This window comes from Amphiprion ocellaris, chromosome 12 (assembly GCF_022539595.1).
Source record: "Amphiprion ocellaris isolate individual 3 ecotype Okinawa chromosome 12, ASM2253959v1, whole genome shotgun sequence".
NCBI lineage: Eukaryota > Metazoa > Chordata > Actinopteri > Pomacentridae > Amphiprion > Amphiprion ocellaris.
The window spans coordinates 36,585,531-36,600,290 of NC_072777.1; the positions used below are offsets into that span (position 1 = coordinate 36,585,531).

Here is a 14,760-nt window from a genome sequence, read left to right on the forward strand (position 1 = left end):
GGCTACTTAAAGATCAAATACAAGCTGACAGCTAGAATCATGTGGGTTTATCCAGCTAACCCTAACCCCTCAGCCACCAGAGTGAGTCCACAACAGCGACCGCCTCCTGCTACTTCCTCTCATCAGGTACGTCTGTATTTGCTCTCTCAGGTTTCACCGCTGATCCTGTATCCTGTTTTTCTCCACAAAGCTGAGTCAGCGTGGATGGACCTCTAATGACTGAAAGGACCTGGAGCGCTACAGAAAGACTTCTACCACCTGAAAGAAGTCTACACAAAGACTTTTATAACCTGAAAGAAGTCTACAGAAAGACTTCTCCCACCTGAAGAATGCAGCGCTGCCACCAGGAAGTGAGTGTTGTAAAGATTAAGCAAACAGAGCTCAGTGTGGGTTCAGTTAGTGAACCTTCAGCGGCTGTTTGAGCTCCTCATACAGGAAAAAGAAAACTTTCTGCTCATACAGCCGATGTAAAGATGGCGTTTTACTGTTTTCCAACCTGTCAGACACCAGAACACTTCCGGGAAACAGAGTTTGGAGGTCCTTCCTGGTCCAAGCAGAAGAAGATCATCCACTTCTCCAGCGGTGAAACTCTGGCGTTAGAAGACAGTGAGGAGGAGGAGGAAGAGCAGCCATTCAACAGAACTCCCTTCAAAAAACCTGCAGAAAAGGTGGGAATCTGGTCAGGTGGAATGTTCATGTTCAGTGTGAAACTCCTGAGAATTCCTGTTCAGGAAAATGAAGCAGAAACTAGACAGTGAGGAGATCAAACATCTAAATCTAGATCCAAACATCTAAATTTAGATCCAAACATCTAAATCTAGATCCAAACATCTAAATCTAGATCCAAACATCTAAATTTAGATCCAAACATCTAAATCTAGATCCAAACATCTAAATCTAAATCCAAACATCTAAATCTAGATCCAAACATCTAAATCTAGATCCAAACATATAAACATAGCTTTATTCTTCAGGGCTCCAGACCAACTGTCCCACTGGCAGCCAATCATCTGGTCACCCCACACCCACCTCCTTATTCTGGTAACCTGTTGGAGGAAATGCGTGGGAAATTTGTGGAAATTTTTAGGAATTCTATGAGACTTTTCCTGGAATATTATGAACATTTTCCTGAAATTTCATGGTAATTTTATGAGAATTTTCCAGTAATCCCATGATGAAATTTCAGGAACAATTCAAGGAAATCTTCCATATAAAATTCCAGGAAAAAAATTCATAAAACTCTCAGAAAATACCTGGAAAATTCCTGGAAAATTTCTGCAAAATCCCAGAACATTATTCGAATAACTTCCAGTAAAATTTCCAGAAATTTTCAGGAAAAGTTCCATAAATTTACCAGAATTTTCCATAGAACTCCTGGAACATTCAGATAAAATTCCCAGAACATTCCCATAAAATTCTAGGAAAAGTCCATGAAAATTCCAGGAGAACTCTAGGACATCTCTGGGAAAATTTCCAGAAATAGAAATTCATTTATTATTTACTTTAGAAAAATTGCAGAAACCTGGAATCAACATATTTTCCAGGTGAATCCTGTTAACCTGCAACAAATAGAGACCAGAGGAAGATGGTTTTCCATGTAAATTAATTTGGAAAAGTGAAAAGTGTGAACTCGGTGGAGCTGGAGGTTCAGATTATTCTCACCTTCTGTCTGAGATGATTTCTATACGTGGAATAATAAGATGTTCTCAGAGATGTGGTCTAAATCTCACTTTTTATCTGAATTTCAGCTTTTATGTCTCTTAAAACACATTAAATTGTGCAGCAACCTTCCAAACGACCATTTCCACGAAGTATTCAGTAGAAATTCAGCTAAATATAAAACCTGCATCTAGTTTTTTAGCTCATGTTTGTGTTTTCTACCTTCAGACAAAGTTCTCCTTCAGGAATGTGGTCATTCTAGTCGGCAGGATTTCACTGCTGGGTGAGTAACGTCACAAACAAAGACAAAGGAAGACTCGGCTGAGTTTTAGCAAAGTCTCACTAACCTTCTTCTGTTTCTAAAACCAGCCTGTGACTTCCTAGGGGAGAGACTAGCTGGAGCTCTTGGACTAAATGCAGCCAAATACCAGTTTGCTGTAGATCAGTTCCACCGAGATCAGAAGGTAACGATGTTCAGAACTCCAACTATGTACTGGGTCATCTACACACATTTGTAGGATTTTTAGGTCGTAAAGGACCTAAAACTGTGTAAAACCTGACACCACCGGTCAAGCTTTACAGAAAAACAGACAACTGGGAATATATATGGTTAATATTAATATTTATTATTCATGATACAAGTACTATAAGATCACAATCCCCTTGTCCGAACAGAATCCAATCTTTTCCCCTTGAGCCCGATCACATATGAGCCCAATGAACCAAAGGTGAAAAACAAATCACTGCACTCTAAACTGTCACTGCATCTCCACTAGCACTGTATTACATTTATATGGGCCTAAATACATCACACTTTATGTCGGGTTTCACAGTAATTGGGTCAAAGCTGATCATTGTCTGAATTAGATCTAAATAAGGAAGTGAAATGAAACAAACCCAAAAGAAAAAATTAACAAAATAGAAAAGTTAGTCCGCTCTCACACAATGCACCCAGGTCTTTTAGTGTACGGCCCTGCAAGGCCGAGTTAGGTAAAGTTAACAAAACCTACAAACAAAAACCCTAAAAAAAGTGCAGCAGGAGACAGTTTAACCTCGATGAACCGTCACTGCAAACACACAAACAATAAAAACACAGTTTATTAATGAAATGAACAATTAAATAGGCCCAAGCTGCATAAAACTCCATTTAATAAACAGCTTTTTAAAACCGCATCCCAGCCGCAGCAGGAGCTCCTCACCCCATAAAACAGCGGTCACATTGCAATATTCCAAAAAACATCTATTTCAAAGGGCACATCTTAAGATTTGTTAAGAAACGACCCCTAAAAGATAGAATAACAGGCATCTCACCACAAATTAGCGGTGACGCCTCATGTCGGTCTGGCCTCTCACTGAAAATCACCTGCACCTGCCCGCTCACCTGACAGACCTTATCACTACCTGCCCCAATCAGAGGCAGACAGCGGAGGACCACCAGGTGCCACTGGTTACAACTGCCTGATTGTTTACTGATAAACATGCTGGAGCTCCTTTTATTTAATTATCTGTATTTCTTCTTTAACCCAGAAACAGCCGAGTCCAGGACCAGAAGAGGTCAGGAATCAGGAACGTTCAGAGTCGATCCGTCTCTCTCCAGGACTGGAGGGGAGTCGCTATGGAGCCACCGGAGGTGGAAACCATCCTGTTGATCCCCAGAGATTAAGAGGATGTGACAACAGAGGCTATCAGACAAATGAGGATTACTGGAATTACAGAATTACAGCATTTCCCTCTGGGGATTAATAAAGCCTGTCTCAGAATGAGACAGAAGAAGGACAGCAGAATGTGAAATAATGTGTGATTATGGTGGCAGTGATTCAGAAATACTAGGAGAGAAAAACTGAAGGATTCCATTATGTGGTGACTGGTGTCAGTTTTATTCGTTTAATTCACCAAATTCAGTAAATTCTCAGTAATGAATGTAGAGGTGTGCAGGAGATATGTCTCCATCAATAAAAACATGAAAATACAAAAACCTTTCCACTTTTCACTTGTTTTCCTTCAACACAGAAAGGTTTGATTCTGAGCTATTAAAGTCCAGGAAGTTATAAATTCATTAAAACTAATTATTAACAGTGACTTTAATGCACAATTCCTCCCCAAACAGAAGATTGATACAAAGTTAATCTACAGGAGAAATTTCCTCTTCCTTTTATAAATGCATTTCCACCTGAAACTTGAACAAAAAGGTGAATAAATAAATCCTCAGATGCAGGAATTTAAGGCTAAAAGGTTCTGGTTCTAGTGTTCTACTGCAGCTCTGTTTTATACCATGATGTAAGACATCCCCCAGTGAAAGTTTCTATTTATTTAACATGTCCACATCGTGTTTTATATCCTATAATGAGAGAAATTAGCAGTCATCTCCATATCTGAGCATTTCAACCTCAGACTGCAGCAATATCAACCACATTTCCAACATAAATCAAAGCAGAAAAGTCACACATTAGTTCACAATAATCACAATATATTCTGTTTTATTTAGAATTGTCTCCTGTTGCCTGAAGTTTGTTCTTTCCTTTACATGAATGAGGAAACTTTCACCAAACACTGAAGCTGAAAATTCAAAAACTGGTGCCTAGAAATTCACCAGAAAGTCGTCTGAACGTTTCCACCTTAAAACTACAGCGAACTGACATCATTTATATTAAAAGCCGGTGCTGAAAAAATAACTAGAAAGTCATCTGAACATTTCCACCTTAACTGACATCATTTATATCAAAAATGATGGTGCTGAAAAGTTACAGAAGTTTGCACGAAAGTCACCAGAAGGCTGCAATTTAAGTGTTTGATGCTCAAAGCGTCCAGTTTACCGAGACTCCTGTTGATTAACACCACCTCAGTGTTCACTTCTACGGCTGAAGGGAAAAGCTCCAGAAGCTGAAAAAAACACGACAGCAGCAGGATTCATGTTGCTGTTGTTTACAGCAAAAAGACACATTAAAATAAATACACACATATAATACTCACGGAATCAAGAAGCAGTCAACATATTTCCTTGATTAGTCGGACAAACTCGAAAAAAAAAATGCTGAAAACGATCCGACGAGGATGGGATTCGAACCCGACGCGTGCAGAGCACAATGGATTAGCAGTCCATCGCCTTAACCACTCGGCCACCTCGTCGCCGTTAGCACAACAATATAGTATTAGCTATATCAAGAGACTCACTGCTTAAACACCCTGACTGGTTTTAGGATTTGGTTTGGAATAGTTTTCACAGATCGATATTCAACTAAGAAAACATCCAAAATAACCTCTGATTCTAGCCTGTTAGCCTCGCTAGGGCAGCAGTGAGCTAGCTGCTGACCTGGGCTAACGGGCTAATGTGCTAACATGCCAAACTGGCTACGACTACATGAAAACCTTTTTTTTTTTTTTTTTTTTTTTTTTTTTAAACTTAAAAACGTGATATTTAACATTTACTCACTGTCGTTTGCGTCCCATCCTCCGTTCTGAAGACATGTCAGATATCTGAGTAGAAAGTAGTTCAGGTGAAAAGAAGCTGAAAGTTGTTGAACTACCTTTATCCAGGATGTTAAAGCTAACAGTTAGCCTCAATCACTGCAGTTATTCTGGATGTTAGAGAACATAAACTGGATAATAAAGACTTAATCTGCTGACAGATCTGAGTTTCTGTCCTGAACAAATACTAAACATCAGGAGACTGGAGGGTCTGCTGAACTTAATGTCCTGCATTCTGGTGCAGTTTTAGTCACCAGTTTGCTTCTTTTCTGCACTAGTTTATGGTGGAATTGTCTTCATTTAAAGCACCAGTTGGAAATAAAATGGATTTTATTGCATTAAGGCTCTCATTCTGAATTCATTCGAGATATTTATTCTCCGGTAGATGAACTTTTCTCATTAAAAACCATGTCTGCTGAGTCAACATGGTGTTCTCTGTAGTGTTTGTCTGGATTAGTGACTTCTAACCTATTTAAATGTGACTCCTATTCAGCTCAATAATACATCCATCCATCCATCAATCATCTATACACCGCTCAATCCTAGATAGGGTCACGGGGGGGCTGGAGCCTATCTCAGCTGACTTGGGGCGAAGGCAGGGGACACCTGGACAGGTAACAGTACATCGCAGGGCTCAATGATACCTATAACTGTGATAATATTTCATTCATTATAATAAATTTATACTGTATTGCCCTGACTCTGCTTCTGTCTTGGTTGTAAATCATTACGTTTTTGGAAATAATTAACTGTCAAAGCTTCATGGTGATAATTGATGAATAGTTTTATACTGTTCAGCTGTAGAATCTCCTTTATATGTTGTGTACAGTTAAGGAAAAATATTGTCATTTGATAAATAATGAATCTACAACCATGATATGGTCACTAGTATCTGTGGACTGCTTTTCTGAGCAGACATCAGGTAGAGGTTTACAGAAACCTGGTGTCTGTCGTCATCTAGTGGTAGAATTAGATCAGTGGAAAGCCAGAACCATAGACTGTATATAAAGACATATTTATATCTTTATATACAGAACCAGACTCCTTTACTACCCAATATAAACATGAACTGGTGCTGCTGAACCTTTACCTCGTCTCAAGGTCCACAAAAAGCTCAGCCCAGTTCATCCATCCATTGCTCATTCATCCATCTATCCATTACTTAATCCTCATCAGGGTCATGGGGGGCTGGAGTCTATCCCAGCAGACTGAGGGTGAAGGCAGGGGACACCTGGACAGGTAACAGTCTATCACAGGGCTACACAGTCACACTCGCATTCACACCTACGGGTAATTTAGAATCACCAGCGAACCTCAGCATATTTCTGGACTGTGGGAGGAAGCTGGAGAACTTGGAGAAAACACACACATGTACAGGAGAACATGGAAACTCCATGCAGAAAGGTCCCAGGAAGGCCGGGACAAGAACCGGGCGATGGTGCTATCCACTGATCCACCGTGCAGCTTCCTTTACTTTCCCATAACTTACAAAAAAAATGCATGCCAGAAACTTTTATTAAGTTCACTAGTCATTTCCATGAACGTTACAGCCTCCAATTAAAATGCATACATTTGAAATATTTGTAATTTGAAACACCTGGAGAAAATCTAAGTTAAAAAAAACTTGCAAACTCTAAGCAGAAAGAAGCCTTAGAGCTTGTGTGGTTTGATAATTGTTGTTGTGTTGCTGAATTACAGCTGATTTAGGAGAGCTATCAGATGTTCCAGCCAGATAACAGATCACAGGTAGTGTGTAGACAACAACGTGCACGCAACAAAACACCACCAATCAGTAACAATCCCAAGTCAAAGTCCTTCAGTTACTCTTTACAGCCAACATAAACTCATCCAGTTCTAAAGGTCGTACCCGTCAGTGTGCTCATTTAAACCACAGCAGCAGCATTTACCTGCTGACACTCGGCATGATGATGGAGAAGGTGCTGGTCCTGGTGGGTCTGCTGGTTCTGGCCACGTCACACGCTGTAAGTAGGAATTTATTTAACATGCTGGGGAATATTGACTTTAACTGCATGGTGTCTTACACTTGGTTTCTTTTGTGCAGATCCCAGTTTCTCTTGAAGTACACGGTAGGTCAAAAACACTATTTCTGAGAGGACACAGACATTGTCATGGATGCAGACAGACTGAGAGATGTGTCTTTATGTTTTACAGAGGTTTATGAGAATGGGGAAGATGAGAATCCGATTCTAAACCTGGGTGAGATACAGTTCATTACTTCATAACTACACACCAAAGCAGTGATGCTGCACTGACTGAAATAATATGTAAAATACTCAGTATTTATTGATTGCTTTAAATTGCTTTTCCCTGTGCTGCAGGTTCAGATGCCAACCTCCTTGAAGGGGACATTTTACTTCCTGTAAGAGGAGATGCTTTCAGCATTTCCCTTTTTGTAACAGTTGTTTTATTTATGTGGCTGTGGTTCCTCTTGGCCTTTAATATCACTACCAGATAATAAAATGATTGTTATGTGTACTTTTAATTACCTTGATTAGCTCTATTACCTCACTGTGTTTAGTTTTTAAAAACATCTTTTGTATCCATATCTTTATGCTGCAGAAAGGAAGGAATGCCCTGGTAGACAAAACATACAGATGGAAGTTTCCCATCCCCTACATTCTGGGGGATGATTTGGGTGAGTTTCTGTAACATGAATGCTTTTTTAAAATTACATCAAGTGTAAACCAGAGTTAGATAGATAAATACTTTATTAATCCTGAGAGAAATTCAAGAACTGATTCTCTGAAGAATGAAAACGTATGAATCTTTGAAACTTGTTTCCTTCCCTCAGACCTGAATGCTAAAGGCTGCGTCCACCAGGCGTTTGAAATGTATCGCCTCAAGTCCTGCATCGACTTCAAGCCTTATGAGGGAGAGAAGACCTACATCAAGTTTGAAAAGAGAGGAGGGTACAGTGGGAGATTTCATATGTTTACTGCATTTACACAACATGTCATTATTAGCTTCTGCAGAATAAAGAGTTTCCAGTGAAACAGGATGAACTACATCCATATTATCTCTTCATTCATCTCATTCATAATCATGCATTAAAGCTGAAGCTAACTAATGAACTAAAGCCTAATTTGTAAAAGAAAAACTTACATTTCTTCCCTTAAAATCTACAAAGTCTTACTTTATTGGTTTCAGATTAATCAACAGCACAGTTATCTGATGATGGGAATAACATTTTTATCTACTTTAACTCTTACAGTACCTACGGTGTACCAAGAAATTCTAGGAATCTTTGTGTTAAGCGCTGTTATTTGGGGGGAAATTATAACATTTTGGGTGTAGCTCTTTTTCTGGCCCTTAAAGGGAAAATCCATCAATTATTTTACATATAAAGATCAGTTTACTCCTCACAAGAAGTACTATTCAGTGCTACTTGAAAATAGTTGGGTAATTAGAGGTTAATCCTGAGGAAATGAGCTCTGGTCCAAACCCTATTCTGGGCTGCAGAGATTTTAAATTTGTCTTGTTTCATAGTGTTGGTGCCTTGAGTTTGAAAGAAGCACAAAGGTATTCATTTGGCATGGAAATGTTTTGCAATTTGGATCAAAAATTAAAAGCTCCAGTCAATAGTTAAACCCCTAAAAATGTATGTCTGTGCATCAAAATTACATATTTCAAAGTTTTTCTCCCTTAAAAAAAAAAATCCCCCTCTGCCTTAAAATGGCTTAGACTGGACATCTGTGCTTCATTACAAAGTGCTGATCTATAAATGTCCATTCCTCTGTTTCTTGCTGCAGCTCGAGCACATCAGCTCATCTATAGCTCTGCTCAAACACTGTAAAACTGCTTTAAGACGCATAATGGATAGTTGAAATGTTAGATACTGAAACCAGAAACTGGTTCTGAAGGAGCAGAATGAGACAGAAAGCCACATCCTGCAAGCTGACAGGATTGGTTCCTCAGCTTTGTGACGATTTAAAACTCAGGCTGTCAGAAAGCTCAGACATTAGAGAGCCTGTTTAACTCATGATGTGTCTTCTAGGACATAAAACACCACGTGGACATGTCAACAGGGTAAAAACACATTTTCTTGGCTCATCTTCTACCATTTCAGGTGTTTCTCCAGCGTTGGCGACCAGCAGGATGGTCAGATCCTGTCTCTGGGGTCCGGCTGTGACCACAAGGCGGTGATTGAACACGAGTTACTCCACGCTCTGGGATTTTACCACGAACAGTCCCGCACAGACCGGGATGACTATGTGGACATCTGGCTGGAACAGGTTACACCAGGTACATGTTTTATCAGGAGTAATAAACATAAATGATGACTTGCTGCACATTTATAGCACATATTATGACATTAGGAGTTGATTAAAGAATGCTGGATCCCTGCAGGACTTGAGCATAACTTCAACAAATACAAGGACGACTTCATCACCGATCAAAACACGCCTTACGACTACGAGTCCGTCATGCATTACAGGCCCTTCTCCTTCAATAAGAACGAATCCGTCCCCACCATCACCACCAAAATCCCAGAGTTCTACAACATCATTGGCCAGTACCTGGACTTCAGCGCCATGGACGTCCTCAGGCTGAACCGGATGTACAACTGCTGTATGTCGAGATAGGGTTAGGGTCAGACCAAACTTCTAACATTGACCTGCTACTGCTGTATGTAGAGATAGGGTTAGACCAAACTTCTAATGTTGACCTGCTTCCTGCTAACTGACGGCTACAGAGTGCAGTGTTATTAGATAGAAATCAGGAGTGTCAAAGTGTACTAAACCTCCAGATCCTATCTTACCTTCCACCCCAGCTGGACCACTAACCCTGCTGGATCAGTGTGCCTTTGAGTATCCCAGTATCTGTGGGATGATCCAGGCCTCCTCTGACGACGCCGACTGGATCCACACCAAGTCCAGCGAGGGTTCAGAGGATCACACACTCCTGGGAAGATGCAGAGGTCAGAGATGAACTATGTCCTCTGCTGATGGACAGCCAGGCAGGATGAACAAACTTAAAAACCTAGGTGCATGCTGTTATAGATGGTCTTATGTTGCTCGATTTTCTAGATGCTGGGTTCTTCATGCACTTCAGCACCATGAGTGGGAGGCCTGAAGAGACTGCTCTGCTGGAGTCCCGAACCCTCTACCCCAAGAGGCAGATTAAATGTCTGCAGTTCTTCTACAAAATGACTGGAAGCCCCAAGGACCGGCTGGTGATATGGATCAAGATGGATGATGGAGCAGGCAGCGTTCGCAGCATGAAGAAAATACAGACGTTCTACGGTATTTACTGAATGGGAATGTTTTTCATAATCCACCAGAGCTACATGGAGTGTTCTTGGGAATTTCCAGCGAATGTCTGAACAAACAACTTTACATCAAGGCAAATACTCATTTTAACATTTGCGTGAAAGCAGATACTCAAATCAAGTTATTTTAAGGCGAGTGAGACAGATTTAGCCTCTTTTACACTCAGTGGTGAAAGGATTGGAACCGTCATTGTTTCCTGTTAGATTTGTCATTTGTATTCTAAATATGAAGCTACAGTAGCAGGTGATTAGCTTTCTATGGTCCAGCATGTCGCTCCCACTAAACTACAACTTTATTTTAACCACTGAGCCCAGTCAGACCAGTGGTTCCTCTGCTTCTAGTCCTTCTACTAGCTAAGCTAATTCCTGGCTCTTGCTTAATAATTAGCATTTGCACACAAAAATGTAAAAATAACAAATCGTAGTTCATAGTATTGTCAGTTACTTTCTTTACAGCTTTGCAGCATCAGTTAAACTTTTCTAAATAACACTGGACAAGGCAAAGCTAGTTCTCCAGTATGCTAACAGTCTTTATATGGAGTTAAACTAACGGCTAGCATTAGCATCATAATTAGCAAACAACAACACAGCACAAAAAATCAAACATGACTAGTTCTAGTTGATCATGTTATACATGTCTCTGCAGGTCTAGTTAACCTTAGCTAACTAACAGGACAGGGCCATGCTAACTCCCCTCTGATTCCAGTCTTTATGCTAAGCTATGCTAATTGCTGATTCTAGCCTCATAATTACCAGAGATTCATTTAAACTGAAGCTCCTATGATTAGCAGACATACACAGAAATGTAAAAATGACACTATGAGGTTAGTAGGAGCGTGAGTTCCTGAAGGTAACAGTTTGTTTTTCCAGCCAGGTAGCCTTATCTAGCTTTCCCCCCTGCTTCTACTTTACATGCTAAGCTCAGCTAATCTCCTGCTGACTCTAATTCATGCTTCATTAACAGATAAAAGTGGTATTGATCTTCTTATCTAACTCTTGGCATGAAAATCAAGTACGGTGTTTAAGATATCAAACTGTAACTTAAACTATGTTAGATATGACTTCAGCATAAAGAGAACTGTGCCATAAACATTCATCTCGTTCCTTTCATTGTTTCCAGCGGATTCAGACCACAGCTGGAAGATTGCCCATGTCTCAGTGGAAGTAGGAGTGAAATTCCGCTATGCTTTCCAAGCTGTGCGTGGCGACCCCACGGCGTCCACCGGTGGAATCTACATTGACGACATCAGCCTGACCGAGACCCGCTGCCCCAACGCCGTCTGGAAGATCTCCAACTTCTCCAAGATCATGGAAACTGCCACCACCGATACGTACATCGACAGCCCTCGGTTCTACAGCCCTGAAGGCTACGGTTACGGTGTTCGAGTCATCCCTCGGTCCACCTACACTGACTACACAGGGAACTACACAGGGCTGTACTTCCACCTGATCAGTGGGGAGAATGATGTGGTGATGCAGTGGCCAGCAGTGAACAGACAAGCAACCTTAGTGGTGATGGACCAAGACCCAAACATCAAGCTGAGGATGTCCTCTGCTCGCAGTCTCACCACTAGCGAGATGTTAAGTAAGTGTTCTTCAGGACACAATACATGCAAATGAGCATGAATCTGAATTAAACACAGGACCATTTGTGCTTATCTGAGTTTATTTGTCTCAACACACCTTCAAGACAATCTCTGTATCCTTACGATCCAGATACGTTTCTAGGGTTGAGGCTGAACTGTTCACATTCTGGATTTTAAAGGTGATAGTTTGAGAGAGGAATGAAAGAAATCATCTATGTTAAACTGAAACGTCCATCCAAACATAGGAGAGGAGTCTGTGGCACCACTTAATACTTAAATCAGTCTTTTGATTCCTCCCCAGACCGTTTCATCACCAGTAGTACTTTGAATCATCCTTGATCTGCAGCTAAAGGTGCAAACTTCTGCCAATCCACTGACTTTATTTGTGCCACGTGCAGCATTTGTGGTGTGTTCTGTGTGAATGCAACCTACCAGAAGCTTCATCTTATCGTTATCTTACTAACTGATCTATGGGGCTGTATTTAAGTTAACTTATTAACTCTAGACAGGAACATCCTAGCTCCCCCTGCGTCCAGCCGCTATGCTAGGCGAAGCTAAGGTAAATGCTGGCTCTACCTTCATAATTAGCATACACGAAAATGACAAGTTTAGTTCATAGTATGGACAGTTTTCCATTAGCCTAACTTCAGACAGCTTCCAAGCTAGTTTTATCCACTGATTCTCGTCTTTATGCTAAGCTAAGCCAAGCTAATAGCTGGCCCTACTAAGTTGCATTTCATGGTATTTTGTGTTTCTTATTGATTAAATGTCTTTACAGGGTCAGCAATCCTTAACTAACTTACTTCAGGCAGGGAGTTAGCATTAGCCTCCATGCTATCCTAAAACTGCAGTTTGGCCAGTTTTCAGCAACATGATGTCTTTCAAATAGTGGGATCCTTGTTGTCATGGTGGTTCTGTCCTTTTGTTTCCTCTAGCATCAACTGGAGATTATTTTTGGGACAATCCGTCCAAGGTGGGGACGTTGGACCCTTCATGTGACTGCTACAGAGGTCCAACATGGGGCTGGAGGAACTTCATCAAACACTTTGACCTCCGGCGACGCAACTACCTGAAGAACGATGACCTCATCATATTCATTGACTTCGAGGGTCGGTGTTCGATGTTTGTGTGAGAAAATGTGAGATTGCAGATGGAGTTCTGAAGCAGAAATGACAAATAACTGTTTGTTTGTCCACAGATATAACATCACTGATCAAAACTGAAGTTCCCGTTACGCCGGTGGAATAACGAACTGGACGTAGGACTTTACACACTGACACGTCTCACCTGTGGAGATTATATCAAATAATTCTGTGAAGTATGTCCTCTTTTGCAGCAAACGCAGCTTTGGATGCCAAGAAAAACCTGTAAAGGTGAAGACAGGATGGAATCACAACTAAACAAAAATATTAAAATGTAGATTTATATTTGGTATAAATTCTGTACATAAAGAGTAAAACATGTTTGTGCATATTTGAAGTGGTTTAGCATTAAAATCTTTAAATTAAATCTATTAAATCATACTATTGATCAACAGGCCTGTGTTTGTGTAATTCCATGTGTTTCTTGTTTATTCATTCCTGAACTCCAGTTTCAGGAGGATTTTTACTCAGTTTCGGTTCATTGTTCTCTACAGTGTGTAGTCCAGCATCTGTATTGAAACTACACAACCATTTCTAGAACTAAAAAAAAATTAACTGAATTAATATGTACATTTCCGAATAAAAAAATTGGGACTTAAGTGTTCATGTTATGTTTTTCACACAACTTTGCAGAAAACCGTCATATCTTTCAGCAGCTTGTTGACTTCTTGCTGCTCTGAACGCTGCCTTCAGCCATTATGAATCTATTTTATTTATCACATATTTTTTATTTTCCTCTCACACGCTTTCATTTGTTTTCATACTTGTCTTCTTGAGTCATGCCCAGATTTTTTTTTGTCCAGTTTTTTTAATGGGATCTGGTGCAGATTCTTTACTTTAGCAGATATTTTGAATGAGACATCAAAAATAAAGTGACTTTGATGAAATATCTGAATTTAATGGTTATTTTTTATTTATTTATTTTTTTCGGCCTTTTTGTCAGCTTTATTAGATAGGCGCAATGAGAGAGAGAGAGACAGGGGAGAAGAGTCAGGGGAAGACATGCAGCAAAGGGCCGCGAGCGGGAATTGAACCCGGGCCGCTGCGTCGGGGACCAGCCCTGTACATGGGTCGCCCGCGCAACACGTTGAGCCATACGGGCGCCCCTAATGGTAATTTTGGTTATTTTTCCAATTAGAATTGCACATCACTCACGATATCTTCTCCTCTGTCCTCCTCACAGCTGTTTCTTACAGCTAAAATTGAAGGAAACAAAGAGACGTGAGAAGAATAAAGCTCCCAGTGGGATCAGGTTAAAACAAAGACTATTAAAACAGTAGCATCTAGATCTGAATCATCATTTACCCGTTAACCTGTTCATTTATTCACACAGGTATGCTTCTGTGTCTATTGAGGGCTGTTTGAAGCAGTCTGAAAACAAACGACTAATCATGACTCAGCAGATATAATTACAGTAAGATTAGAGGCATCACCTTCTCATATGGTCCATCTATCTCCATCCATCATCCACAGCATTAAACAGTGAGCTCATAACATTCACAATGTTCTGCTGGAAAGCTCTGGGAGCTGGAATGAATGTGGATGTTCTACCATCCATCCATCCATCCATCCATCCATCCATCCATCCATCCATCCATCCATCCATCCCAGTAATGCT

The 14,760-nt window shown here is 40.5% G+C and overlaps 2 protein-coding genes and 1 non-coding gene across 3 annotated transcripts; 2 read left to right on the plus strand and 1 right to left on the minus strand.

The window, feature by feature from the left end:
* The first annotated feature begins 106 nt into the window (after positions 1 to 106).
* On the plus strand, positions 107 to 3,638 carry LOC111567871 (protein FAM177A1). The gene is made up of 5 exons (XM_023269232.3): positions 107 to 350; positions 504 to 668; positions 1,888 to 1,942; positions 2,029 to 2,123; positions 3,187 to 3,638. Exons 1-5 carry the CDS (start codon positions 330 to 332, stop codon positions 3,400 to 3,402), a joined length of 552 nt encoding a protein of 183 aa, XP_023125000.2. The 5' UTR covers positions 107 to 329; the 3' UTR covers positions 3,403 to 3,638.
* A 1,064-nt stretch (positions 3,639 to 4,702) lies between these two features.
* On the minus strand, positions 4,703 to 4,785 carry trnas-gcu (transfer RNA serine (anticodon GCU)). Its single transcript has one exon. It is a non-coding gene; the product is annotated as a tRNA-Ser (tRNA).
* Positions 4,786 to 6,993: 2,208 nt separating this feature from the next.
* mep1a.1 (meprin A, alpha (PABA peptide hydrolase), tandem duplicate 1) lies at positions 6,994 to 13,536 on the plus strand. The gene is made up of 13 exons (XM_023269219.3): positions 6,994 to 7,106; positions 7,187 to 7,211; positions 7,297 to 7,341; positions 7,464 to 7,504; positions 7,705 to 7,780; positions 7,937 to 8,054; positions 9,212 to 9,387; positions 9,493 to 9,714; positions 9,917 to 10,063; positions 10,173 to 10,388; positions 11,535 to 11,999; positions 12,936 to 13,109; positions 13,199 to 13,536. The coding sequence occupies exons 1-13, from the start codon at positions 7,047 to 7,049 to the stop codon at positions 13,246 to 13,248; spliced, it is 1,815 nt and encodes a 604-aa protein (XP_023124987.1). The 5' UTR covers positions 6,994 to 7,046; the 3' UTR covers positions 13,249 to 13,536.
* The last annotated feature ends 1,224 nt before the right edge of the window (positions 13,537 to 14,760 follow it).

Bases quoted from the DNA above. Each gene is read 5' to 3' on its own strand.
- mep1a.1 (XM_023269219.3), top strand. From the start codon at position 7,047: ATGATGATGGAGAAGGTGCTGGTCCTGGTGGGTCTGCTGGTTCTGGCC. The intron at 7,107-7,186 runs GTAAGTAGGAAT...TCTTTTGTGCAG, and splicing joins TTCTGGCCACGTCACACGCT to ATCCCAGTTTCTCTTGAAGT. The intron at 7,212-7,296 runs GTAGGTCAAAAA...TATGTTTTACAG, and splicing joins AGTTTCTCTTGAAGTACACG to AGGTTTATGAGAATGGGGAA.
- LOC111567871 (XM_023269232.3), top strand. From the start codon at position 330: ATGCAGCGCTGCCACCAGGAA. The intron at 1,943-2,028 runs GTGAGTAACGTC...TTCTAAAACCAG, and splicing joins CGGCAGGATTTCACTGCTGG to CCTGTGACTTCCTAGGGGAG. The intron at 2,124-3,186 runs GTAACGATGTTC...TCTTTAACCCAG, and splicing joins AGTTCCACCGAGATCAGAAG to AAACAGCCGAGTCCAGGACC.